Here is a 26,032-nt window from a genome sequence, read left to right on the forward strand (position 1 = left end):
TCCGATGTAACACGTCTGTGTGATGGGAAAATTACTCAACGAGGATGGGCAACAAGCAAACCACGTTTACGGATGAACAGTTCGAGGCGTACCAGGTGAAAATCTGCCTCTTTTTTTTAAGCTTTAAACTATGTTATGCATTTAGCTGTTTCCCCCCCCCCCAAATTGGAATATAATTGATTTATAACTGGGCAGATGTTTTGGCACTGAATCGAGGATGTTGGTCATTTGGAAGAAGGTTGTTGAAACATTGCCTTTCTAACCATTTATAGGCTGAAACTGATTTTATAAATAGTTTTACTCCATTAAAACTGCAGTACTTGTGTTCCCCTTTGCCTGACCAACAGTAGAAGATGAGAATAGAATAGCACAGAACAGATTAGAGTATTTTGAGCCCTGGTGTGAAGCAACACAAGCCTGTGTCCCTCCTCGCTGTGCTGAACTGGAGGAGAGGCTCTGCATCCCCTGTATGATGCTCCTGTCATGCACTGATTGATGACATGAAAGCAGATCCTCTCCTGTGTATTGGCTAACTAATATAATGCCCCCATGACTAAGCTTGCCTGCATTCTTAGTTCTCCTTGAGCTCCTGGATCCTGTTGTGTTTTTCCAGTCTAACTGGGCGGTGTTTCCTTTCTGTGTTCACAGGACTGCACTTTCTTCACCCGAAAAGAGATCCTACAGTAAGTCACCTGGCATGTAATCCACCATCAAGCCGACTTGGTTAGCTGCAAATCATCCACCTTTTACTGGTGTACATAAGACATCCCCTTCGGGCTAGGATGCAGCAAAGATACAGAGATGGCTTAATTTCACAATAAGGCTACAACAGGGAAAGGAACTGTCAACTGGTACAAACACACGGTGGATGACTTGTTCAGCTTCACTGAATCAGTATGAAGGGAACTCATCGGTCATAGTTGTTGGTCAAGTCGTCAAAAATATCCACACTGATTCAAAATGAGGCCTTTTAGAATGGTTTATAGCTTTTTGGGGTGCAGCAAGACTCAGCAGGAGTAGTTAAAATGGTATGTTAGGAAAGCTGTGCATTTCAGAAAAGGATGCTCAGCTGATTTTCAGCTTCATCCATGCGATTGCTTCAATACTCTGGCACTTGCGCTGCCGTCCTAAATCCCATCCCTGTGGTAGTTTAGGGACGCTTGAAATAGACCACCTCACCTTGTCTGGTTCCATCGGTGATTCATCTCTATTCAAACATATTGTGGGCCACAAAAGATGCTGCTCAGATCTGTTAATGAAACTTTTTTAAAAGGGTAATCACAATGTGGTTAATAAACAACACCAACAAAAATTCACAACAGGTAAAATAAGGAACAGTAACAAAGAGGCAGAACAAGAACATCACAAACTCCGAGGCTAGAAAAGATAATGTGTTTGCGTATATGCGTGCATGTACAAATGGACATGGAGAAGGTCTCACTGACATAGTAAATGGAGGCTCCTGAATCTAAGGTGTTGTTTTCATTGGCAGTATGTCGGCCCATCCACATATCGAAAATCTACTGGTCACTCTTTCCCCCATCTCTCACTGCTCTCTGATCAGTACTTAATACGGTCCCTAAAACTTATCTTCTCTCCCCAGTGTTGGCCCCCGCCCCCTTTAGCTTGGCATCCATCCAGAGTGTGAATCTCCATCTACCACTTGTTTTCCGCTGGCCTCAGTATTTGAAAGCAATTAAATCGCTGTAGTGCTGCCAGGACACCTCGAGACAGACTTATGGGAGGAGATCGTTCTAGCCACAATTAAAAACCTGTACATTCGCTGGGTAATTTTTTCAATCAGCCATTTGTTTTGTTGAAACACACAGTAGGTCAGAGTTATTTTAATTGTGCTCTCCAAATGGCAGTGTTGTCCTTGCCATATTGGTGTGACTGAGAAAGATTTATGTATGATGCCAACACACCTTGGCTTGATAATGACTCCTGGTTTTCCAGCTTACTGCTGGGAAAGGTAATAGTCTCATTCTCTCTGTCAGTCCGGTGTATCCTCCTCCATTGTGGTCAGCAGGAATTTATGCTTGTGTATTGATTAGCTCATCAATTGAGATGATAACACTGATCCCATATCCAGAGCACTTGGCTTCTTTTCAGTAACAGTCCTCGGTTTTATGTAATGTTTAAATCCACACTTGAAATAACACGACTGGAACCTTTGACACCAGTCGTGCAAAAAATATTATCTAACCAATGAGCTATATGCAGAAATTAACAACTGACCCTGGAAGCATTAGTGCCTTGCTCATGAGTTTACCCACAAACCCAAGACTGGCCCTCTCTAAGGGAATATAAAGTAAACAATTGCTGTAGTTTTTGGATTTCGGAGAGAAATCGGCTTCAGGATTGTACACAGTTTGTAAGACAGAGCAGAGCTCATATGTAAGCAAACCATTCCACATAGCTTTTATTTGAATGTTAAGCTGCTTTTTTCTCAAGTTTTGCAGCTTGTTGTGTTATTTCTCTTTGCTTGTGTGTTAAGAGATTAAAAACTTTATGTCTCTTGGTATCACTCATCCTACCTGGGCACATCCCCTCAGGTGACAACTCTTATTGTGATGAAATACAAGAGGTTGCCCCCTACCGCTATGACACACACATGTACTGACACGTGCGCGCACACACACACACACACACACACACACACACACACACACACACACACACACACACACACACACACACACACACACACACACACACAATTGGCCATAGTACACGGCCAGAGTGTTCCAGTAAATCTGCCATCTGAATGACTCAGAGGAAGGCCCATAGCACACAGTCATTAGAGGAGCTCTGCTGGTGCTGGCTGTCCATCTGGGCACAGCCAATCTTGTCTGCCAGGACAACTAGGACGATTTTGTTTGTGAACCAATGGGTGTTTTATAAGGAGCCATTTCCGAGATGTCGCTGACGTCACAGGGTTCAAAAGGTGGTGTCACGGGTTATTGAGTCAAACTTTCACTGCAGCAGCTGGGCAGTGGTTTGTCTTTAGTAAACACTTTCATTTGCATGCACATTGATAGTTTAAGTTCATGTTATGAGGGATGATAGGTCAGGGTCTAGAATCTAGAATCAGCCATAGGACAGCACCCCTGTTACACTGTAGAGGGGGGGAAGCTATAACAGGGGCTTGAATTGGAATATTCCTGTTGAAGGATGGTTGATGTATTCAATGTAAATACCATATCTCATCCACATCAGCCAGATTTTTTTTTTTTTTTTTTTTCTAAGATATTTTAATTTTTCAGGGACAGTTTAATTTTCCAGGGACAGCGCTGCAGTGGCTTAGGAGGTAGAGCAGCCATTTGGGTTGCTGGTTCAATCCCGGCTTCTCCATGTTTTTCTTTTTCCCAATACAGTTATGCTCTAACCCCGCCTTAACCCTGACTTTAACCAATAAGAGGTAGAGTTAACCCTAACCTTAACCAATAAGAGGCAGAGTTAACCCTAACCTTAACCAATAAGAGGCAGCGTTAACCCTAACCTTGACCAATACAAGCCAGAGTTAACCCTAACCTTGACCAATAAGAGGCAGAGTTAACCCTAACCTTGACCGATAAGATGCAGAGTTAACCCTAACCTTAACCAATAAGAGGCAGAGTTAACCCTAACCTTGACCAATAAGAGGCAGAGTTAACCCTAAGCTTGACCAATAAGAGGCAGAGTTAACCCTAACCTTGACCAATAAGATGCAGAGTTAACCCTAACCTTAACCAATAAGAGGCAGAGTTAACCCTAACCTTGACTAATAAGAGGCAGAGTTAATCCTAACCTTGACCAATAAGAGGCAGAGTTAACACTAACCTTAACCAATCAGAGGCAGAGTTCCTGCAGTTTTGGTTTAACTGCATTGGGAAAATAAGGAGTGGCTTCTCCTCACCTTGTGTCAAAGTGTCTATGAGCGCGACACTGAACCCCTAACTGCTCCCAACTAGCAAGTTGGTGCTTGGCATGGCAGCCTCTACCGTCGGCATGTGTGAATGTGTTGGGTGAATGTGATGCATTAACTGCAAATTGCTTTGAGTTCTCTGTGGAGTAGAACAGCATTATATAAATGCAGTCCATTTACATGGATTTTTGTAAATGTGCCAGTTTTACCAGCATAGCTAATGTTCAACTGTAGTCCCTGTGCAGACATACCCAAAAAAAAACCAGATGCTATACAAAGAAGTTAGAATACAGTAGAAAAACAGCACACACCATACAAATAAAACTACATTAAAACAAATACAATAATATATATTTAACTAGATGGTAGAATAAAAGGTTAAAATCATATCGTCATTATGAGAAGCTTGAATAAGCGAACTGGAATATGATAGTACATATAAGGTTACTGAGGAATTAAAACACCAGATTTGTTGACTGTTGGGTTTTCATGGCTGATGTGTGTTCCTGTTTCCATAATAACACATACAAAATTCTGTATATCTGTGCACATAGGGATAAGAGTTATTAGGCTATAAAGATGATTCATGATAAACACCTTATTCCAAATATAAAATTAATCCAGATAGCATTTGCCATCTGACTGGTTGGACGGTGTGGAGACAAAGCAAGAGAGGCAAGATTGAGATGGCTTGGACATGTGCGGAGGAGAGATGCTGGGTATATTGGGAGAAGGATGCTGAATATGGAGCTGCCAGGGGAGAGGAAAAGAGGAAGGCCAAAGAGGAGGTTTATGGATGTGGTGAGGGAGGACATGCAGGTGGCTGGTGTGATAGAGGAAGATGCAGAGGACAGGAAGAGATGGAAACGGATGATCCACTGTGGTGACCCCTAACGAGAGCAGCCAAAAGTAGTAGTAGAGAATGGTGAAAATAATCCACACATTTGTTTTATCCAGTGCTAACCGAGTTACCAAATACCATCCACATTCAAATTTGTTTGTGATATAGTAAGTTGCATCAAGCCATCAGACTCCTTGTAGAGTGCTACAATGTGATGTATGTGCTTTGACTGTTTTGTTCCTGTAGCTTCCATGGAGATTTATCATTTCACAGATTTAATATCTAGAAGCCCATCTGCCAAAGGCAGCCGTAATGTTTGCTTGCTTGGCTTGCTAGTTTATACAGTATGGGGTGCCAACTGCTCTACCAGCGCAGAGCCAGAGGAGACAGCTTTGAAAAAGTTCTCACCTTGGACGTCACCGGTCGCTTTGTGTGTGCAAATTTAAGATTCAGGTGTGGGTTCCTCCTACACCTGTCCTGGCTCCAGGTCAGCAACCTTTGTGCAATGTGCAGACAGGATTCACAATTTTATTCCATGTTCGTCCGTGGGCAGATGCTTTTAGCCAGCAGTGCTACGGGTGTTTTCAGCATAGGAAGTCCCAGTGGGATGGGACCCAAGTCACTTGCCTGCCTACACAGGGAAAGGGACCCCTAACGTGGGCACTGCACCTGCTTGCAAACATTTTGCATTGAACTCTTGTTTAACTTATCTAATTCCTCTTACTTGAGCTTTCTCGGCGCTGTTGTTTTTGTACCTTGTTCCTCCATGTTGAGTTGTGTCACCTGGTTTGTGTTGCCCAGCTTGCATTTGCATGTGCTTGGTTGTCACCCAGTCGATGTTTCATTGTGGCATGAAATCTGAAGAGCAGCCAGGAGATGCAATACAATAAGGCTCATCATACAGTATGTTTGGGGCTCAGACAAAACGTGACATCAGCTCCAGATGGCTAGATCTCCACCAGAATGAAATGTCTGGGTGACCCAGGTAATGAGAATATTAGATAAAACCACACTAAATGCTCTGTAAAAGGGTGGGGGTGGAGCGAGGCCTTTTGCAGCCATTTATATACCTTATAAGCCATTGCCCATTGTTCATCTGTTCATCCTAATAGTTTACATTTATTCCCCAGATTTGGTTTAATTTCAGTTGAACGACCCCGAGAGCAGGATAAGCGGTTCGGATAATGGATGGATGGATGGGTTTATTCCCCTTATTTGTCATTCATAGTACATTTGGTTTGTTTTGTTATATCCTCACCAGTGTGGGTGTTTTAATGTCACACTGTCTCTCTTCTGTCCTTGATCTGTGTTTTTTTTTTTTGTGCCATTTTGGAGGCCTTTGGTGTTTCTTTGTCTCACACAGAGTCTGTATTTCCTTCCCTTCCTGAAACTGAAATATATGACCATTCTTAGGTTTTAAATGTGTACTTTGATTTTTTTTTTGGTCTATGGAGTCTTACAAAACATCTTGCATAACAATCTATTACAATTTGCTCTGCACCAAGTATGTCCAACCTCTAGTAATTGTAGTTTGTACCGATTCGGCTGGTCAAATGTACGCTTTTAACTTAATTATTTAAAAAAATCCTGACTGTGATATTGTTTGCATTTCTCAAATGGTGCAGTCAGTACGGCTTCTCATAAACTTCAAGAACCAAAGTTTCCGATTGTAAGAATTGGACATTTTAAAGGTTCCTGGTACAATTTGCACCAACAGGACAGGTATTATATTTTGATACACTGTACAGTCCTAATTCAAGATGTGAGCAGTTGAATTAGACTGGATGTTATTATGATTTACAACGCCGACACAAATATGTGTCAGTATGATTCAGAAGGATCTGCAGGGAGATGAGCTTTACTTACCTCGTGGTACAGATTGCCTAATAAATGTCTTCTTGTTCTTCATGCTGTCGTTTTCCTCCTCCTTTTTCATCTGCTAAAATGATTGACTTCTCCACAAAAAGATGAGTCATTATCAATACTTAAACAAGTTAGTGGTACTTTTCAAACTAGGCACAAACTATTAACAGCACATTACATGCCATTGTGTTATTATTCACGCGTATTGTATGGAAAAGTTCCCCAGCGAGACAAAAGGATGTGCTGATAAACGACACATCTATTGAACGCATCTGCCCTCCTGTCTCAGATACAGACAAATTATTATTTTCATACAATAGTCGAATGTCATTTACAGTGTACATGCCTTCTCTAATAGATTGTCTGGTGTGTGTTGCAGGTTACATGGGCGATACCGCGAGCTGGCCCCGCATTTAGTGCCCCTTGATTACACCAACAACCCGGACATCAAACTCCCCTTGACGCTAATCGTCACCATGCCAGAACTAAAGGTACTGTATTGTACACCGATGGTCAGGTCAAGATTCAAGAATTTGTAGCACTTTCTTTTTTAATATTTCAAATACAATTTTGTACAAGCACATCAACTTGTTGTCAACGAATACTCATTAAAAAAACAAAGACCTGTACTACAAAAGCCCCAAAACCCTATGACGTCACCAAGAACCCCCCCCCCATCCTGCAAACATCATCATTCTCTCTGCAATGAATGCTTCTCTTAAAATAATTTCTTACCTGTCCCCTTCCTCTTTTTTAAATCTTTTTTTCATGCATTTTCCCCCTTTTTCTCCCCAATTGTACTTGGCCAATCATTCCACTCTTCCGAGCCGTCCTGGTCGCTGCTCCACCTCGTCTGCCAACCCGGGGAGGGCTGTAGACTACCACATGCCTCCCCTGATACATGGGAAGTCGCCAGCCGCTTCTTTTCATCTGACAGTGAGGAGTTTCGCCAGGGGGACGTAGTGCATGAGAGGATCATGCTATTCCCTCCAGTTCCCCCTCCCCCCTGAACAGGCGCCCTGACCATCCAGAGGAGGCGCTAGTGCAGCAACCAGGACACATATCCACATCCGGCTTCCCACCCACAGACATGGCCATTTTTGTCTGTAGGGACGCCTGACCAAGCCTGAGGTAACACAGGGATTCGAACCAGCGGTCCCCGTGTTGGTAGGCAACGGAATAGACTGCCATGCCACCCGGATGTCCTACCTCTTATTTCCTCTTGTTCAAGTTAAAATCTCAATGGGAGAACACACAAACTCGACGTTTCAACAAAAGTATTCTTCAAAGTTTTGTTTTTGTTTGCTTTTCCTTGCTTATGACAAAGATACATCTGGTTCTAGCTATAAAAAAAACTATTGTCTCCATCTCACAGATTTTTGCAGTGCTATCAGTCTCTCCTTCGATGGCAAAGCAAAGCAAGCCAACATGTTGTCGAAACATGTACCTCATAACTTGAAGCAGCCTGAAGCTACTAGAAAGACTTAGAAATTGGGGATCCTCTGACAAGGTAGCAGATAAGCTAGTAACAGAAAATGAGCATACATTTGTCAACAAACGTTTTTAGAGTCCACGCATCAACATTTTTCTTGATGGTCTAAAAAGCAGGTGAAGTTATTGTTAGTTGCTTTTTAAAACTATGGTCACCAAAGGGGCTAGAACATTTTTTTTGAAAATTGTCACAAAACTTGTGAAAATAAGCTTCCAAAATGGTGACAGTATCCATAACACAAATATACTTTACACATGTTACCATCCTTGTGTATCCCTGATGTAAAAGTATCCACCAAATGGGTTTGTAAAGGTGAGGGTATGCTGGGCTGATTGTAGAGACGGTGTCAGGAGACTGGACATTACAGCCTGCTAACATTGACCTCCAGGTCTGCTCTGTTCATTAATGTAGCAACACACACACACACACACACACACACACACACACACACACACACACACACACACACACACACACACACACACACACACACACACACACACACACACACACACACACACACACACACACACACACACACATCAGTGTCATTGTATTCACTGTGTACTGTGTACATGAATTTGTCCTGGTGACATTGGTGGATGGATGCACTAGCAAATAACAGAACATACCAGAAGTACACTGCCACAACAAAACCTCACACACCACCCTGTACTGTATTAAACATTTCAGAAAAGAGGAAACACTAGTTTGTGGTATTTAAAATAATGTAATGTTTTGGAAACAAGGCTTGACCATTCTTTTAAGTTTTTGTTTTACTCAGGGCAGTTTAATGCATGCTTTTTTAGCTATGTTTTTATGTATACATTTGTTTTTATGTGTATATTTTTTAGTTTTATAATAATACAATTGCACATGCACACCTGACAGCCACCCTGTACTACCACAGTTCCCTACAGTTGACCGATGAGAAACTCTATTGGAGCAGGTGTGCGCTAAATTCTTAGCTCAAGATCATGTCAAGAGTGGCTTTTAAATGAGGAAATGACATTTTCAATTTCCTTTCCAATGCCAGCCTGGATTTGAATGGCCTTCTGGTGACAAACCTGTATGTTTCCCTCCTGCTATCCTGCTTCCCATTTGTGCTCGGGGATATAATGGATGTGAGGTGGAAGTGTGTTGTGTACTTATAAATTTGTAAATTACCCCAAGTGACGCACAAGCAGAGTCCAAATTGCACCAAAGGCCACTACATTGTTAATCAATTTTTCAGCTTCACAGATGTCTGCGTTAATCAACTAAACTCTGTGTGTGTGTGTGTGTGTGTGTGTGTGTGTGTGTGTGTGTGTGTGTGTGTGTGTGTGTGTGTGTGTGTGTGTGTGTGTGTGTGTGTGTGTGTGTGTGTGTGTGTGTGTGTGTGTGTGTGTGTGTGTGTGTGTATGAGTGTGTTCCGCTTCCGGTGTGGGAAGATGGCAGTGCAAAGATGGCGGTGCAAATTCACGTTTACGGCGGCTTCACCCAGTACCGTCCATGCAGTGTCTTTGTCCATGTCTGCATCTAAATTTGTCTCCATTTGATGGCTGGGAAAGCTGGCACTGGATTGGCTGGGAGAGCCTGGTCTGCTGCATCCCGTGGGCCCAATGACCATGGCCCTGCCTGGCACTGTGCCCGAAGAGGTAACACTGAGGGTGGTCTGACAGGACGCGGAAGCGGGGCAGGCTAAGCTAACTGCTAGCCCCAGCAAACCGGCAGTTTCGATAACATCGAGAGCGGTCTGGCAGTGGCCTCACCTAGCCTTGACTGTGTTTTTAGTGTCGTCATGTGGAGTGCGGGGAAGTGTGTCGAAGGTGTCTGGCTGGGAGAGCTAGCATTGGATCAGCTGAGGGAGCTTGGTGTGCTGCATCCCGTGGGCCCAAGGACCACTGCCTTGACCGGAGCTGCGCCCGAAGAGGAAACACCGAGGGCAGTCTGATAGGGCGCAGAAGTGGGGCAGGCTAACTGCTAGCCCATGCAGACTGGCAATTCTGACAGTCATCCTGGCTGGCATTCATTCTCCTGGACAGTGATTTTTTTTTTTTTAGTTTAGATATATGTGTTAGTTTGGATATATGTGTTCTTGTAGTTTTTGGATATGTGTTTTTGTCTTTGTTTTGCACTGCTGTGGGCTGTGGGAAATGATGTTTTGTTTCATTTCATGTCCGTGCATGAAATGAAGTGACAAATAACGTTTCTGATTTATGATTTCTAAAAGCAGCAGTAGACTACTTTTCAGCTTTTCCCCCCTAACGTTTCCAAGTGGTATTATTGTTCGTGCTGCTGTCGCAAATACAATCAGATTGCTTTCCGTTTATCAGCAGCCTGGCTACTGTCCAAAGCAAGAAGCAATCATAAGAATCCCAATTTGAACTAGAAACCCTGATCTCAGTGCTATGATAAAGGCAGCGTAAAACATCCGGTAGTATTAATAAGTAGGCAGGCTGTGTTACTTACTGATCCAGTAGAAAGAATGACAACTGAATGTCGGTTTGGAACCATTTCAAGCCCCGGGTGTTGGATCGAACTCTGTTTCCCTGTCAAGATCTGTTTCCCCCAAGCCAGAGTTCAATACAACAGTGGGATGCTTGATTAACCTTAACCTAACCTCAACCTAATCCTAACCTTAACCTAACCCTAAGCTTAACCTAATGCTTACCTTAACCTAATCGTAACTGATAGCTTACCTGTTTCTATATGAACACTTTTGTCTGGCTATAAAGAAAAAGATCTTGATGGGGGAAAAGTTTGATACAGCACCGGCGCTCACTCCATCGAGTGAATACCTATCCGAGGTTCACTCTTGTTTTATCTCTGTTTCTGTCACTCTCCCTCTTCGTCTGCTTTGCCTCCTCCATCAACGGTGTTCTTTTTCTCTTGCTGGGTAGTTTCCACAGTCACGTAATGATAGTCTAAATTGACTGTTGGGCATGGTGGCCCAGTGGTTAGCACTGTTGCCTCACAGCAAGAAGGTCCTGGGTTCGAACCCCAGGCTGTCCCAGGTCCTTTCTGTGTGGAGTTTGCATGTTCTCCTCGTGTCTCTGTGGATTTCCTCCGGGTGCTCCGGTTTCCTCCCACCATCAAACAGACATGCATGTTAGGGTTAATACTCCTGTCTGTGCCCCTGAGCAAGGCAATGGAAAGAAAAACGGGAATTGGTCCCTGGGCACTGCAGCTGCCCACTGCTCCTATACAATAAGATGGGTTAAATGAAGAGAAAATAATCATTATAACTGAACAGCTGTAAAATGACAGAATAAAGTGTCTTCATTCTTCTTCTTCTTCTTCACTTTGGTAGTTCCGCCGTCCGCCATTTCCCCTACCGGCAATAGCTACCAATAGCTGCTGGGGGGGAAGCACTATTCTCCTCCTATTTTGGTTGCGGAGTGGTTGACGCACTTCCTTTGTGATATAAATCAAGCTTTAATTTTCCTGCAAGATCGCATCCAGTGGCAGCCAGAATTGCATAGTGAAAGTGATGCTTATAGGGAGCCAATCTAAAAGCTGATGGTGTCATTATTCTATAGTCATTACACTGTGCAATCAAAATTTACATCATGCTGATAAATTAAAGCAAACAAAAAGTTGTCTACTGCTGCTTTAATAGCCAGTGATAGCTTGTGTAAGGGGATTTAAACCAATTCCTTGTCAGACATGGAATCTAAAGACACTGTATTTCTGAGTAAAGGCTTGAGGAAAGGAATGGAGTCTGGCTCATCCAGGAGGGAGTTTGTGTGTGTGTGTTTTTGTGTGTGTTGATTTGCCCAGTACACAGCAAGATAACTATCCATCTATTTTATAGCTAACTACAGACCACTAGAACATCTCATTTTAGAGCCATGGGCTATTTACATTTAAAGGGCAATTATTTCCCTTACTGGTTTTTCACGCATTATAAGGTTTGTGTACCATTCTTGTCTGGGTTAAGTTGGGCCCTATCTCCCAGTTCACAGCTGATGGCATTGCAGGATGTTGCTGTATTTACTTGTGAAGCAAAAGTAAACTTATTTCCATGCTTTACTTTACCTCTTTCAGGAAAATCCGTTCAGAGACAGAATAGTGGAGACATTTTCGGAGGACAGCCAAGGGAGCCTGAGTTTCAATGACTTTGTGGACATGTTTTCTACACTCTGCGAAACATCCCCGAGAGAGCTCAAGACGCTATATGCCTTCAAGATATATGGTAATTCACAAATATTTGACATGTGGCATGATAACCTCTCTGTCAAAGACATATTTTCCCTCTCTCTGACCCCACTTACAGGGAGGACCCATTGGTCAGCAGTCTTCAGTTCAGTGACATGCTCAAGGACACCTCAGTAGAGTGGATGCTTGTTATCAAGCAGGCTGAACTCGAACTTTGGCCACATTCTTACTGCCCCTAATAATCTTCTTCTTTTTTCCCCCTGCACTTTTCATAAATGAAATCATTTAAACCTCTTTTTTTTAATTTGCTTGTGAAACAAAATTTGCGTTTATGGCCTGGACCATCGGGGAAAGGAAGTAGTTTAATATCTTAAATCGAAGAAAGAAGACCATCCCAGTAGTTCAAATAATGCTGAGTTGGAGTTGGGGATTGGGGAAAAACAATGTGGTCAAACAAATTCAGAAGCCTCTCACGCTATGTTCACCTGGTGTGGCTGATGTTTCTGTCTGCTTGTGCTTGTTTAGACTTTAACAAGGATAACTTCATATGTAAGGAGGACCTGCAGAAGACCCTGAACAAACTGACCAAAGGGGAGTTAACCCCGGAGGAGGTCACCCTGGTGTGTGACAAGGTGATCGAAGAGGCAGACCTGGATGGAGACAACAAGCTCTCCTTTTCTGACTTTGAGAACATGATCTCCAAAGCGCCAGACTTCCTGAGGTAAACTACTTCTACTATAATCAGAACTATTGCAATTACTTAGTGTTTAGTGTACTTAGTGTTTTCAGTCATTTAATGAATCACTTTATTCCTTCGGATTAACATTGGGCTTTTTATGACCTTACCCCCTAATTTAACCCCAACATTAATCTATTAGCAATCTTTAATTTAGACTATCATCGCGCTATGGCTTACAGTTAGAGAAGAGAAATAGCGAAACAAGCTTACATTTTCTCAAGCTTGTGTCCACAAAGTCACAAAATGAAATCCCGGACAGGAGTAATCAGGGTGGAGAAAGGAGAGTGATTAATTCTCTCCCCACCCTCAACAACCATTGTAAAGGTGCCCTTGAGCAAAATGCTTACCCTTGCACACTAGTCTATCCGAGCTCAGAGACAGCTATGTTAACACTATCTAGTCCAGACAGATATTACAGTTTATCTGACTTGGTTGCCAAGGCAACCCTATCAACATTTAATAAGGCTGAATTGTCACATTCCAGCCAATCTGCAACTGGCCTGGCGTGATAGACAGATTTATGGCTAAAATCACTGGCTGACTAAATTAACCCCTCAGAAATGAAGGGGCTTCTTTTTTTTTACCGGCACATTTTTGCATGGTTTGTGCACTGGAATAAAAACCATTTACAATACAGTGATGGATTGTCTTGCAATAAAAAGACTTTGATCAAGCAAGCACTGTTGGTTCGGTGGGTTTTATCTCTCTCTGTGGGCCACATCACTATGCAGAACAACAGAATGTAGACATAACCCTAGTCCCCCCTCCACCCTACTCTCTTCCTTTCACCTTTAGCTCTCATTGTTCACACCTAAAATCAAATTACGGTGAAGGGATCCACTGGCTGGTAAACGTTAATGAATTTAGTGTTGGCTATAGTCTTCATTCATGCAGGGAATGCAAAGCGAGCATACATACCCCTTTTCAGTGGTGTGCTGCTTCACATTCATATGGTTCCCCATTCTTACCAAGAAACTTCAGTGCAACCATGGAGTAATTCTCAAAGAGCAAGGAGGGTTAACTTGGGGGAAGAAACACATTGCTCAGAGGTAGTTAAAGGAGGGGGGGGTAACTTCATCAAACAAGACATTCCTACATCATCATGACTATCTTTCACTCTCAAACCTGTTGCTCTTACTCAACGATGCAGCGGTGAATGAAAAAGTAGGTAAATTATGATCTTCAGTCATCGGTTATCATAAGACAACCAACTATCAATATGGGCAATGTTTTCAAAAAATAATTAATTTATGTATTTTCCACATTGAAATAAACTATTCTGGGGCATCCAGGTAGCGTAGTGGTCTATTCCGTTACCTACCAACATGGGGATCGCCAGTTCAAATCCCCGTGTTACCTCCGGCTTGGTCGGGCGCCCCTACAGACACAATTGGCCGTGTCTGCAGGTGGGAAGCTAGATGTGGGTATATGTCCTGGTCGCTGCACGAGCGCCTCCTCTGTTCGGTCGGGGGGCGTGTTTGGAGTGGAGTGGAGTGGAGTGGAGTGGAGGGGAGGGGAGGGGAGGGGAGGGGGGGGGCGTGATCCTTCCACGCGCTACGTCCCCCTGGTGAAACTCCTCACTGTCAGGTGAAAAGAAGCAGCCGACGACTCCACATGTGTGGGAGGAGGCATGTGGTAGTCTGCAGTCCTCCCTGGATCGGCAGAGGGGGTGGAGCAGCAACTGGGACAGCTGGGAAGAGTGGGATAATTGGAAGGGTATAATTAGGGAGAAGAAGGGGGGGGAAATCCATTCTTTATAATTTACATAAGTTTGATATTATTTATTTTGATCTATGCTATTAATTTATGAAAGAAAGATTTAAGTCAGCTTCTGGGCAAACTGTAGTATCCAAATAAAGAGGTGGGTAAACTGCTTTGGGATGTATTTATCCTCTTACTACACCACTGCTCTTACTTTTATCCTACACTCTCCTACTCCTCTTAGTTTGCTATGATACAAGATATTGTCAGTTAATACATTTTGAACCAATGAGTCTTTTAAATACTAGCATAATATGTAATTTATTTTCTTCCATGTTGTCTGCCTCCAGCACCTTCCATGTGAGAATCTGAGAATCCTCCCTGATGCTGACGTAACGTTGGTCAAGGACATCATCTGTCACTTTCCTGGTTTGACCGGTGTCCATCTCCCAGGTCATTTGGCTTGTGCTCTCTGAATTCAGAATGGCGAGAATCAGACAGAGCCCTAAATATCCTGAATCTCTGCTCAACACAGTGCCTGTCTTTTCCCACTCCAGCGGAGAGCTTTCCCCAAGTGGTTTCAACAGCCGAGCTCCAACGGGAGTTGCCTCCAGCGGCTTTGTGCTTTGGATACGGTTTTGTCTGTACAAACAAGGTCTTTTTTTTCACAGAAGCGCAGACAATTCTTGCCAATCGAAGTCCTGCAAAAAGTGACAAACAAGACATTTTGAAAGAGAACGTTGTTTCCGCTTGATCTTTTTCCTCAATAATTTGTTCTAATTATTTAGAGACAGACAGTGAAATGTTCCGTCCATCAGCAGGAGGGAGGGAGAAAGCAAGGCTGTGCCGTGTCGACACCGTGTTTTGCAACTTATCTGGTGGCACCGAAATGTCCGAGCAGATTTTCCGTTCCTCTGACGGGGGACTAAAACATCAGATTGACACTGAAAGAACATGACAAAGAGAAAATGAAGATGGCTTATCTGTCAGAAGTGCTTTACAGGAGAAGGACCAGATCCATATACTATGTTTTTAAAAAAAGCACAGTTTTAGTACTAAGGGCAAAACAGTCAAGAGCTATGCAATATTTCTTCATGAAGTGCATGGGTGCAATGTAAATTGCTTCTAGGTGTCATTACTCTTATCATCTGGTATTGTGAAATGTACTGATGCATAGTGACAATCATACTTAACTGTTGTTCAGTTGATGGAAGGGCTCTCTCATCTCCACAGTAATGTTATGCTTTGATACCTTTTCCTGCCACTAAAACTTGATATAATGGCTTCCGCTCATTTAGGGACGTTTCCTGTATGATACAGCTTTTGGGTAGACTTGAAATAAATGATTTCTCTGTTGCTCAATGCTCTGTGAAGCTTCGTAACAAAGCGATTGATTCTCCTTTCATTTTTTCCGCCTTTGGGGGGGAAATGGCTTCGTTCTGCAACATTGCCTCACTGTAGGGGAAAATCGAGAAGACAAAAAGGCTCGTCTACAGTAGATAAACTGAGGATAAGTTAATCATATTCATCACTGCAAAACCTCCTACATCATCTCATGCCCTGTCAACTATCTTCTGTGCAGAGTGTGTGACTTCTCCTTCTATTCACTTCTCGACTTCTTTGCTCTGTGTTGGACGATTTTTGTGACTTTTCGTTCAAGTTCTCGTGTATCACACCTTTCACTGCAAACACTTTGGAGAACAACTCCCTGGGAGGCAGTACCTTAGGCGCTATATTATAAGCCAGCAGGAATCAATACAAACTTTAAAAATGTTACAAATTTATACAGCACATTTTCTGTTTCATTTAGTGCTATGTGCAAATTCACTCCATGGCTGAGATAAAAAGGTGACAGTGAATAGTGGACCACTAAATCTCCCTCAGCTGTAATTCCACTCCGTCTCTAAAATGGAGGGAGAGACATTATGCAGCTGTGCAATGCATATACCTCCACGGGCAGCACAATGGAGATGCGTCGTAGTTTGAAGATGGATAGCGAGCAATATTTAAACCTCTGAAATGTAATTAAACATACTCATCCCTGGGACTTACTGGAATGACCAGTGAAAATGCTGCGTAGGATGAAGGGGTAACAGACAGCCAACCATTCCATGTTACTCTTTAGAGGCGGTGTGGTTGTTAAGTCCCACCCACGCTTCAAATGCACTTGATTCCCCATCCCCTGTCTCCCTCTGCTCCCTTTATGAGCACTGCTGTTGTACAGTCGGGGGTAGGAGATCACACTGATTATGCTGCTGCTGGTAATTGCTTATTCTCTCCCACCAGTAAGCATCTGTTGAACTCAGGTTTGCAATCCACCGCACAGCCTGCCGTGCAGAGCCCTGTGCTGAGAGAGAGATATGACTGCAGCGCTGAAGGAGCCATCGGGACATTGATTCTAATTACGCTGGCCAGCCAAGTGTGGTGATGACATTGTGTTCTCACTGCCGCAGCACAATGGCCCTTGCAGTATTATTGTCACTGTGGTCGACTGGCTGTGCCTGCAATCTGCTGTATGGACTCCAAGACACCATTTAGATTGTTATGAATATTTAGCATTTAGAAGAGAGCCACCGTTTCATAAAAACAACAACGCCTAAAGCCCCAAAACGACTGGTAGCACAAACTTAGAAAAAAATGATGATATCTGTGAAGGGATGATGGGTAACTTGAACCGTTCGATGATGAATTCAGAATATGTTTTTGCTATCTAGATCATCTAGATTTTGGAATGGTGAAGGATCGTTTGTTGACTGCCAGACTAAACAATAATATCTTTCTAAATTATATATAGTGGGTTGACTTATAAGTCTTGGATTGCCTAACTGAAGCATACTGACCACAGTTATGGGAAGACAAAGCCATGCATAGAAATTTAAAGGGCCAAAACTGACTACTCTTCCACTACCACTAACATAACCATCTTCTTTTCTGCTTTTGCCATGCCATATAGGGGATTACAAAACCTCCTCTCGTATGGTGTGTCCATCTGTGGCAAGTGTTACATGACTACTGTGTGTGTGTGTGTGTGTGTGTGTGTGTGTGTGTGTGTGTGTGTGTGTGTGTGTGTGTGTGTGTGTGTGACAAACACAACTAACACAGACAGCTTTCATAATTAAACAATCTAAACAATCATTAAAATGGAAACAATAATGATCACTGAACACTTACACAAAATACTAGAAATATGTAAATAAAAATGTTTGAATCAATATCAGTTAACCCGAAAGTATAAGAAAAATAATATCTAGGATCACATGAGAGTCAAAATTGCTATAACTGCATGCTGATACACAGATTATCTCCTATACATAATGTCTTTGGGAGACTGAGAAACACAAAATTTAATTGCCCTCTGCTTTGACTTATTATATAAACTACGAGTTTCCTATTTCAATTCAAAAAAGAACTTGATGGCTGACAGGGCAAAGGGACAGGGGCTCAAACCCTACAAGGCCCCACCTGTGCAGGTGAGATAAATGGGTACCAACCGCCATGTCTCAAATAGTGTTACAGTCCCCTAAAACCCATTAGCAAATACTTCCCATCACCTCCATGCAGATCAATTGCATTACACTTCTAATGCGATGCTCACCTGGCAGTTTCCTATTCTGAGCACATCTGTGAAATTGATTTTGGCATATCCTTACATATAAATCCAATATCAGCCACTTAAGTCTGGCCCACAGATGAATATATATATATATATATATATATATATATATATATATATATATATATATATATATATATATATATATATATATATATATATATATATATATATATATATATATATGCAAACACACACACACATGCATATACATATACATCAATGGCATTTTGAAAATGAGAACTACAAAATCTGTAGTCAGCACCACCAACCAAAAGCAATATAAACGCCCCTGTCTGGCAGCTGTTGGCACTTGTTCTGATGGCTGTTGTACTGTGAGTTGTTTGTTATATCAATGCCATTTTGGAAATTTGAGCGCTACAAAATCTGTAGTCAGCTCCAATGAAAAAAAGCAATGTAACACCAGTGTCAGCTCTTGAGTGCCTCGCCAGTCAGATCCAACAAACACAAGAGCCAATCCTAATTCTGCAGGCTTGGTGCATGGGTGTGATTTTCTCAGTGTGCCCTGATATATTTTATATACTATATTTTTAAGGAAACCCTCACAGTAAACACAATTCGACATAATTAATGCGCATCTGTCTCGTTTAATGGGTATAAAAAGCATTCTGTAAACTTCCTCCCGGTGCTCCGGTTTCTTCCCGCGGTCCAGGGACATGTGGGTCGGGTGAACTGGCTGTACTAAAAATTGTCCCTAAGGTGTGAATGTTTCGGACCTGTGATGGCCTGGCGGCATGTCCAGGGTGTCTCCCCGCCTGCCGCCCAATGACTGCTGCGATAGGCTCCAGCACCCCCGCGACCCTGAGATAAGCGGTTCGGGTAATGGATGTATGGATGTCGCCTAGTGACTGCTGGGATAGGCTGCAGCATCCTCTCGATCCTGAGGGCAGGAAAAGCGGTTTGGATAATGGATGGATTGTTGTTTTAAAGACTACTTTATGAAGCATGTGGCCAAGCGGTAGATAGCCTTAAATGCACATACAGCAGACGTCGATGTTCATCTCCACTTTTTTTTGTGCTAATTACTGGATAATTTTATTTTCTTCTTAAACCATTTTTAGTTCAAAATCTGCAAAGAGGATTTCAAGGGAAAAGAGCATGTGGCAGAATACGCTCCAAATCGAGGGGGGGGGGGGGTAACGAGACTGGGAGAGTCGCTATACTTTGCTCCGAGTAAACAAGACAATTCTCATCTCGTCTTTTTAGTTTATTACGTTCACCTCGTGTCAGGTCTTAGACATCTCTGTTTTAGGATGCTGGACTACCGGATTTTTTTTTATTTTTAATGAGCAGTACTGGGGGTCTGCAGCTGAGAATTAAAGAGACGATCGTAAGAGCCCAAACGAGAACCAGTCTAAAATATAATTACCGCTCACACTGGTATAAAGGTTCAGCTAAATACGCTTTGGGCGCCAGTGGGTCATATGGTTCCATGGTGTAATGGTTAGCACTCTGGACTCTGAATCCAGCGATCCGAGTTCAAATCTCGGTGGAACCTGTCTTTTTAATCGAACTGATTGCTTAAAACTAGAAAATGAATTTACGTCAAATCGTAAAGTGAAAGCAACAAGATAGGCTAATATCTACTCGCGTACCTAATTGAATGGAGCTTTTTTTTTCTTCCACAAACTGGCTATTCATATTGCGTAAGCTTTTAGTACAATTTTAGCCGGGGTGAAACAAACGTTTAAACCACTTCAATTTGGCAACGTTTTCTGTTAATTTTGTGATTCGCAGATTGGTCAGCTGCAATTTTATTTGCTGTGCGTTACGGTAACGCAAGAGCAGCAGACACTACAAAACGGCGCTTCTTCAAGTTTCTCTGCACGTTACCGTAACGTACAGCGAAGTGTACGTACAGCAGAAGCCGTCGAAGTATGTGATTTAAACATTTTTTTTCCCATCCTGGGTAAACATTTTACCCCACCGGTAGGACTGCAGAGACGTATGGGAACATGAGAATACCCTCAAGGATGCAATAGGTAAAATAGGTAAAACAGTGACCTTTTGATTTATTCCTCATGTCCGTGTCCGTCTCTGGTGGGCTTATGTGACTCCCATCTCAGAGTAACAGGTTATGAAAAGATGGGGTCACAAAATGGGGCTACATTGCCAGCAGCGATAAGTATTGCTATTTATTGTGCAAATACACAAACATGTCCAGCCGAGCCACTGGATCAAAACCATCAGACTAAACAGTAGACGGTCAATATGACCGTTTTGGCTTTTCAAAGTTTAATAACTTTGTGAGAAAAACGACATAGACCTGCCGCTCCCTGAATTCTCCTAAAATCGCATGTATTTGCATTTAAAATGAGTTTTAGATCAATTGCACACACACAAAAAAGTTTTGACCCGCTGTACCTAAAACGACCATGAACGGTCAATATGACCGCTCGTAATTTGCGCGTGATCGTGCGCGTCATGTCGCTGTAACGTGTTTTGGCCGCATCATTTCCTTCGCGAAGCTCATCGCTCTGCTCTAGAAAAGAAAACTAGCGTTCTCCAGTGCCGAGAAATTGTCTGAATTTGAGTTTTGATTATTGCCAAAATGTCTGGTTACAGACGCCTTTACAGACGAGACGCACCATGACCACCGCCGACGCATTGCAGTATTTACAGGCGTTGGACAGCGGTAATTTTAAATTGTTTGAAAAAGTAGTTTTAAAAGTTGTTAAAATAGGTGTCAGTTAGTTTCTTAACAGACATACTAACATATGCAATGCATTAATATCTCAATTGGGTATTTATCTTCTTGACAGAATCAACTACTACTGCTCTCGTTAGGAGTCGCCACAGCGGATAATCCGTTTCCATCTCTTCCTGTCCTCTGCATCTTCGTCTGCCACACCAGCCACCTGCATGTCCTCTCTCACCACATCCATAAACCTCCTCTTTGGCCTTCCTCTTTTCCTCTTCCTGGCAGCTCCATATTCAGCATCCTTCTCCCAATATACCCAGCATCTCTCCTCCACACATGTCCAAGCCATCTCAATCGTGCTTCTCTTGCTTTGTCTCCATACCGTCCAACCTGAGCTGTCCCTCTAATATACTCGTTCCTAATCCTGTCCTTCTTCGTCAATCCCAATTAAACTCTTAGCATCTTCAATTCTGCCACCCCCAGCTCCGCCTTCTGTCTTTATATCAGTGCCACTGTCTCAAAACCATATAACTTAGCTAGTCTAACAACCATTTTGTAAACCTTCCCTTTAACTCTTGCTGCTACCCTTCTGTCACAAATCACTCTTGACACCCTTCTTTTCCCACTCTACCCTGCCTGCACTCTCTTCTTTGCCTCTCTTCTGCACTCCCCGTTGCTTTGTACAGTTGACCCCAAGTATTTAAACTCATATGCATTCATCACCTCTACTCCTTGCACCCTCACCATTCCACTGTCCTCCCTCTCATTCACGCATAGGTATTCCATCTTGCTCCTATTGACTTTCATTCCTGTTCTCTCCAGTGCATACCTCCACCTCATCAGGCTCTACTCCACCTGCAACCCACTCTTGCTACAGATCACAATGTCATCCGCAAACGTCATAGTCCACGCTCCTGCCTGATCTCGTCCGTCAACTTGTCCATCACCATTGCAAACAAGAAAGGGCTCAGAGCCTATCCTTGATATAATCCCACCTCCACCCCATCTGTCTTTCCAAACGCACACCTCACCACTGTCACACTTCCCTCATACATATCCTCCACCACTCCTACATACTTCTCTGCAACTCCCGATTTCCTCATACAATACCACACCTCCTCTCTTGGTACCCTGGCATTTGCTTTCTCTAAATCCACAAAGACGCAATGTAACTCCTTCTGGCCTTCTCTATACATCTCAATCAACATTCTCAAAGCAAACATCGCATCTGTAGTACTCTTTCATGGCATGAAATAATACTGCTGCTAACTAATCATAATCTCTCCTCTTAACGTAGCTTCTATTACTCTTTCCCATATCTTCATGCTGTGGCTGATCAACTTTATACCTCTGTAGTTGCTACAGTTCTGCACATCGCCCTTGTTCTTGAAAATCGGTACCAGTAAGCTTCTTCTGCACTCCTCAGGCATCCTCTCACTTTTCAAGATAGTGTTAAAAAATCTAGTTAAAAACTTCACTGCCATCTCTCCTAAACATCTCCATGCCTCCACAGGTATGTCATCTGGACCAACTGCCTTTCCACTCTTCATCCTCTTCATAGCTGCCCTCACTTCCTCCTTGCTAATACACCGCACTTCCTGATTCACTATCCCCACATTATCCAACTTTCTCTCTCTCTCATTTTCTTCATTCATCAGCACCTCAAAGTACTTCTTCCACCTTCACAACACACTGTCCTTACTTGTCAGCACATTTCCATCTCTATCCTTGATTACCCTTACCTGTTGCACATCCTTCCTAGCTCAGTCCCTCTGTCTAGCCAATCGGTACAAGTCCTTTTCTCCTTCCTTAGTGTCTAATCTGTCATACAACTCATGATACGCATTTTTATTTGCCTTTGCCACCTGTCTCTTCACTTTACGCTGCATCTCTTCGTACTCCTGTTTACTTTCTTCATCCCTCTGCCTATCCCACTTCTTCTTTGCCAACCTCTTTCTCTGTACTTTGCTGTACTTCCTCGTTCCACCACCAAGTCTCATTGTCTTCCTTCCTCTGTCCTGATGACACACCAAGTACCTTCCTAGCTGTCTCCCTCAGTACTTCTGCAGTTGTTGCCCAGTCATCCGGCAACTCTTCACTACCACCCAGTTCCTGTTTTAACTCCTGTCTGAACTCCACACAACAGTCTCCCTTCTTCAACTTCCACCATTTGATCCTTGGCTCTGCCTTCACTCTTTTCCTCTTCTTGGTCCCCAAAGTCATCCTACAGACCACCATCCGATGCTGCCTAGCTACGTTCTCCCCTGTCACCACCTTGCAGTCTCCAATCCCTTTCAGATCGCGCCTTCTGCATAAGATAATGTCCACCTGTGTGCTCTTTCCTCCACTCTTATATGTCACCCTGTGTTCCTCCCTCTTCTTGAAATATGTATTCACCACAGCCATTTCCATCCTTTCACAAAATCCACCACCATCTGTCCTTCCACATTCCTCTCCTTGACATCATACCTGCCCATCACCTCCTCATGACCTCTGTTCCCTTCACCAACATGCCCATTGATGTCTGCTCCAATCACCACTCTCTCCCCCTTGGGTACACTCACCACCACTTCATCCAACTCACTCCAGAATTCTTCTTTCTCTTCTCGGGGCATATGCGCTTATATGTTCATCAATACACCTTCGATTTCCAGCTTCTTACTCATCACTCTGTCCGACACTCTCCTCACCACCAGCACACTCTTGACATACTCTACCTTCAGAATTACCCCTACCCCATTTCTCCTTTCATTCACACCATGGTAGAAGAGTTTGAACCCACCTCCGATGCTCCTGGCCTTACTCCCCTTCCACCTGGTCTCTTGCACACAGTAAACCTATATTTCTTTTTTCCATCATATCAGCCAGCTCTCTCCCTTTACCAGTCATAGTGCCAGCATTCAAGGTTCCGACTATCACTTCCACACTCCTACCCTTCCTCCTTTACCACTGCCTCTAGATATGCCTTCCCCCTCACCTTCTCCTTCGCCCAACAGTAGCTTAGTTTCCACTGGGACCCTGCTGGCCAACAGTACCGGTGGCGGTCATTGGTAACCCGGGCCTCGACCGATCTGGTGTTGAAATCTTACGTATGATCCACATATTTGATTTGGCAAAGATTTTATGCCGGATGCCCTTCCTGACGCAAGCCTCTCCATTTATCCGGGCTTGGGGTCGGCAGTAAGAATGCACTGGCTTGTTCATCCTCAGGGGCTGGGTTCTTTATTCTTTCTGGGTTATTTATCTTGACAGAACATAGATTTTAAAAACCGTGGAGGTCAAAATCACCACCCACGGTCTTTCTAGTAGTTTTTTAAGTTCTGGTCATTGTTTGGGACAGTTTCAATATTTATTTCTAGTTCTTTCTTTTTTTTTTTACATTTCACGTTTTAGAGGCCTTGTTACGTTTGTTTGATTGGCAATATGTGTTTTCTGTTTCGTTTTCCAGGTAATAGTTTTACTTTTTCGGTTTTGCTATTCAAGTTCGACCATGTCTCTCTGAAGTTTAAATTGTTTAAAAATAGTATTATAGTTGTTAAATTGTAAATTTTTGTGTCAGTCGTTAACAGACATACTAACTTATGCAATGCATTAATATCTCAATTGGGTATTTATCTTGACAGAATATAGAGTTTAAAAACCGGTAGTCATTTTGACTGCCCATGGTCGCTTTAGGTAGGAGGGAAATCCCGGTCGTATTGGCCAAGTATTTATGCACATTCAAAGTATCTTATTTTGGTTTAGTGGCTCTAAATGTACTTACACAGAACAACAACACAACGATCTTCTTCAGGATTATATACAAGGAATGATTATATACAAGTGAAACCGTTTCTGTGATCTGTAAACAGGATAAAAATAGTGCAAAGAAGTGAAGAGTGCAAGGAATGCTAAAAAAACATGTTAGTTTACATAATGTAGGTGGATTTTTTTTATAAACAGTATACAGCCTGTTCAGAGGTAGAGTAAAGAGTGAAATGTATTGGACATTTATATTTTAGACTAAAATAAACATTAGGTACAGTTGGTATTATAATGTTCCAGGGTTATTGTACAGTGCCACAGTTCATAAGTGTGAAGGCGAGGGGGAAGAAACTGTTCCTGTGTCTGTGTGTTTTTTTGGTGTACAGTGCTCTGTAGCGCCTACCAGAGGGGAGAAGTTGGAACAGGTCATGTCACTGGTGTAAGGGGTCTGCAGTGATTTTCCCTGCCCGTTTCCTGACTTTGCAGGCGTACAGGTCCTGGATGGTGGGCAGGTGGGTATTGATAATCTTTTCTGCAGACCTGACTGTCAGATGTGGTCTGTTCCTGTCCTCTTTGGTGGCCGAACCAAACCAAACAGTGGTGAAAATGCAGCGAGCAGGCTCGATGACTGCAGTGTAAAACTGGATGAGCAGCTCCTGAGGCAGGTTGTATTTCCTGAGCTGGCACAGGAAGTACATCCTCTGCTGGGCGTTTTTTGATGACTGGGTTGATATTGAGCATCCACTTCAGGTCCTGGGAGATTGTAGAAACCAGAAACCGGAAGGGACCCACAGTTGACACAGTGCTGTTAAGTATGGTGGTGGTGGTGGTGGTGGTGGGGGGGGGGGAGGGGCTCCTCCTGAAGTCCACTGTCATCTCCACAGTTTTGAGTATGTTCGGCATCAGGTTGTTGTGAATGCACCACAGGGTCAGCTGTTCGACTCCCGTCTGCATGCAGACTCATCTTTGTCTCAGATGAGAACGATGACCTACCAGTACTGCTCTATTTGCAGACAAAATCCATTCTCTTCTCTTTCTGAATGAAGTGATCAATCACACTGTCATACAGTTTCTCTTTGGCCTTTAAATCTAAAAGAACATTCTTTTCAGTGGCAACACCGGTAGATAGATAGATAGATAGATAGATAGATAGATAGATAGATAGATAGATAGATAGATAGATAGATAGATAGATAGATAGATAGATAGATAGATAGATAGATAGATAGATAGATAGATAGATAGATAGATAGATAGATAGACCCCAAGGGAAATAAAAGATTAATTAGAATTAGTGAATTAATGCTAAGAGTCAACCCAGTCCAGTAGG

General features: G+C 42.9%; 1 protein-coding gene and 1 non-coding gene across 2 annotated transcripts; both read left to right on the forward strand.

The window, feature by feature from the left end:
• The first annotated feature begins 44 nt into the window (after nucleotides 1-44).
• Nucleotides 45-15,075, forward strand: LOC130111851 (calcium and integrin-binding family member 2-like). The gene is made up of 6 exons (XM_056279148.1): nucleotides 45-95; nucleotides 649-683; nucleotides 6,991-7,102; nucleotides 12,133-12,280; nucleotides 12,769-12,964; nucleotides 15,034-15,075. The coding sequence occupies exons 1-6, from the start codon at nucleotides 45-47 to the stop codon at nucleotides 15,053-15,055; spliced, it is 564 nt and encodes a 187-aa protein (XP_056135123.1). The 3' UTR covers nucleotides 15,056-15,075.
• A 4,668-nt stretch (nucleotides 15,076-19,743) lies between these two features.
• Nucleotides 19,744-19,815, forward strand: trnaq-cug (transfer RNA glutamine (anticodon CUG)). The gene has a single exon. It is a non-coding gene; the product is annotated as a tRNA-Gln (tRNA).
• Nucleotides 19,816-26,032: the final 6,217 nt, after the last annotated feature.

This window comes from Lampris incognitus, chromosome 4, assembly GCF_029633865.1.
Source record: "Lampris incognitus isolate fLamInc1 chromosome 4, fLamInc1.hap2, whole genome shotgun sequence".
Lineage (NCBI taxonomy): Eukaryota > Metazoa > Chordata > Actinopteri > Lampriformes > Lampridae > Lampris > Lampris incognitus.

Bases quoted from the DNA above. Each gene is read 5' to 3' on its own strand.
- LOC130111851 (XM_056279148.1), top strand. From the start codon at position 45: ATGGGCAACAAGCAAACCACGTTTACGGATGAACAGTTCGAGGCGTAC. The intron at 684-6,990 runs GTAAGTCACCTG...TGTGTGTTGCAG, and splicing joins ACCCGAAAAGAGATCCTACA to GTTACATGGGCGATACCGCG. The intron at 12,281-12,768 runs GTAATTCACAAA...GTGCTTGTTTAG, and splicing joins ATATGCCTTCAAGATATATG to ACTTTAACAAGGATAACTTC.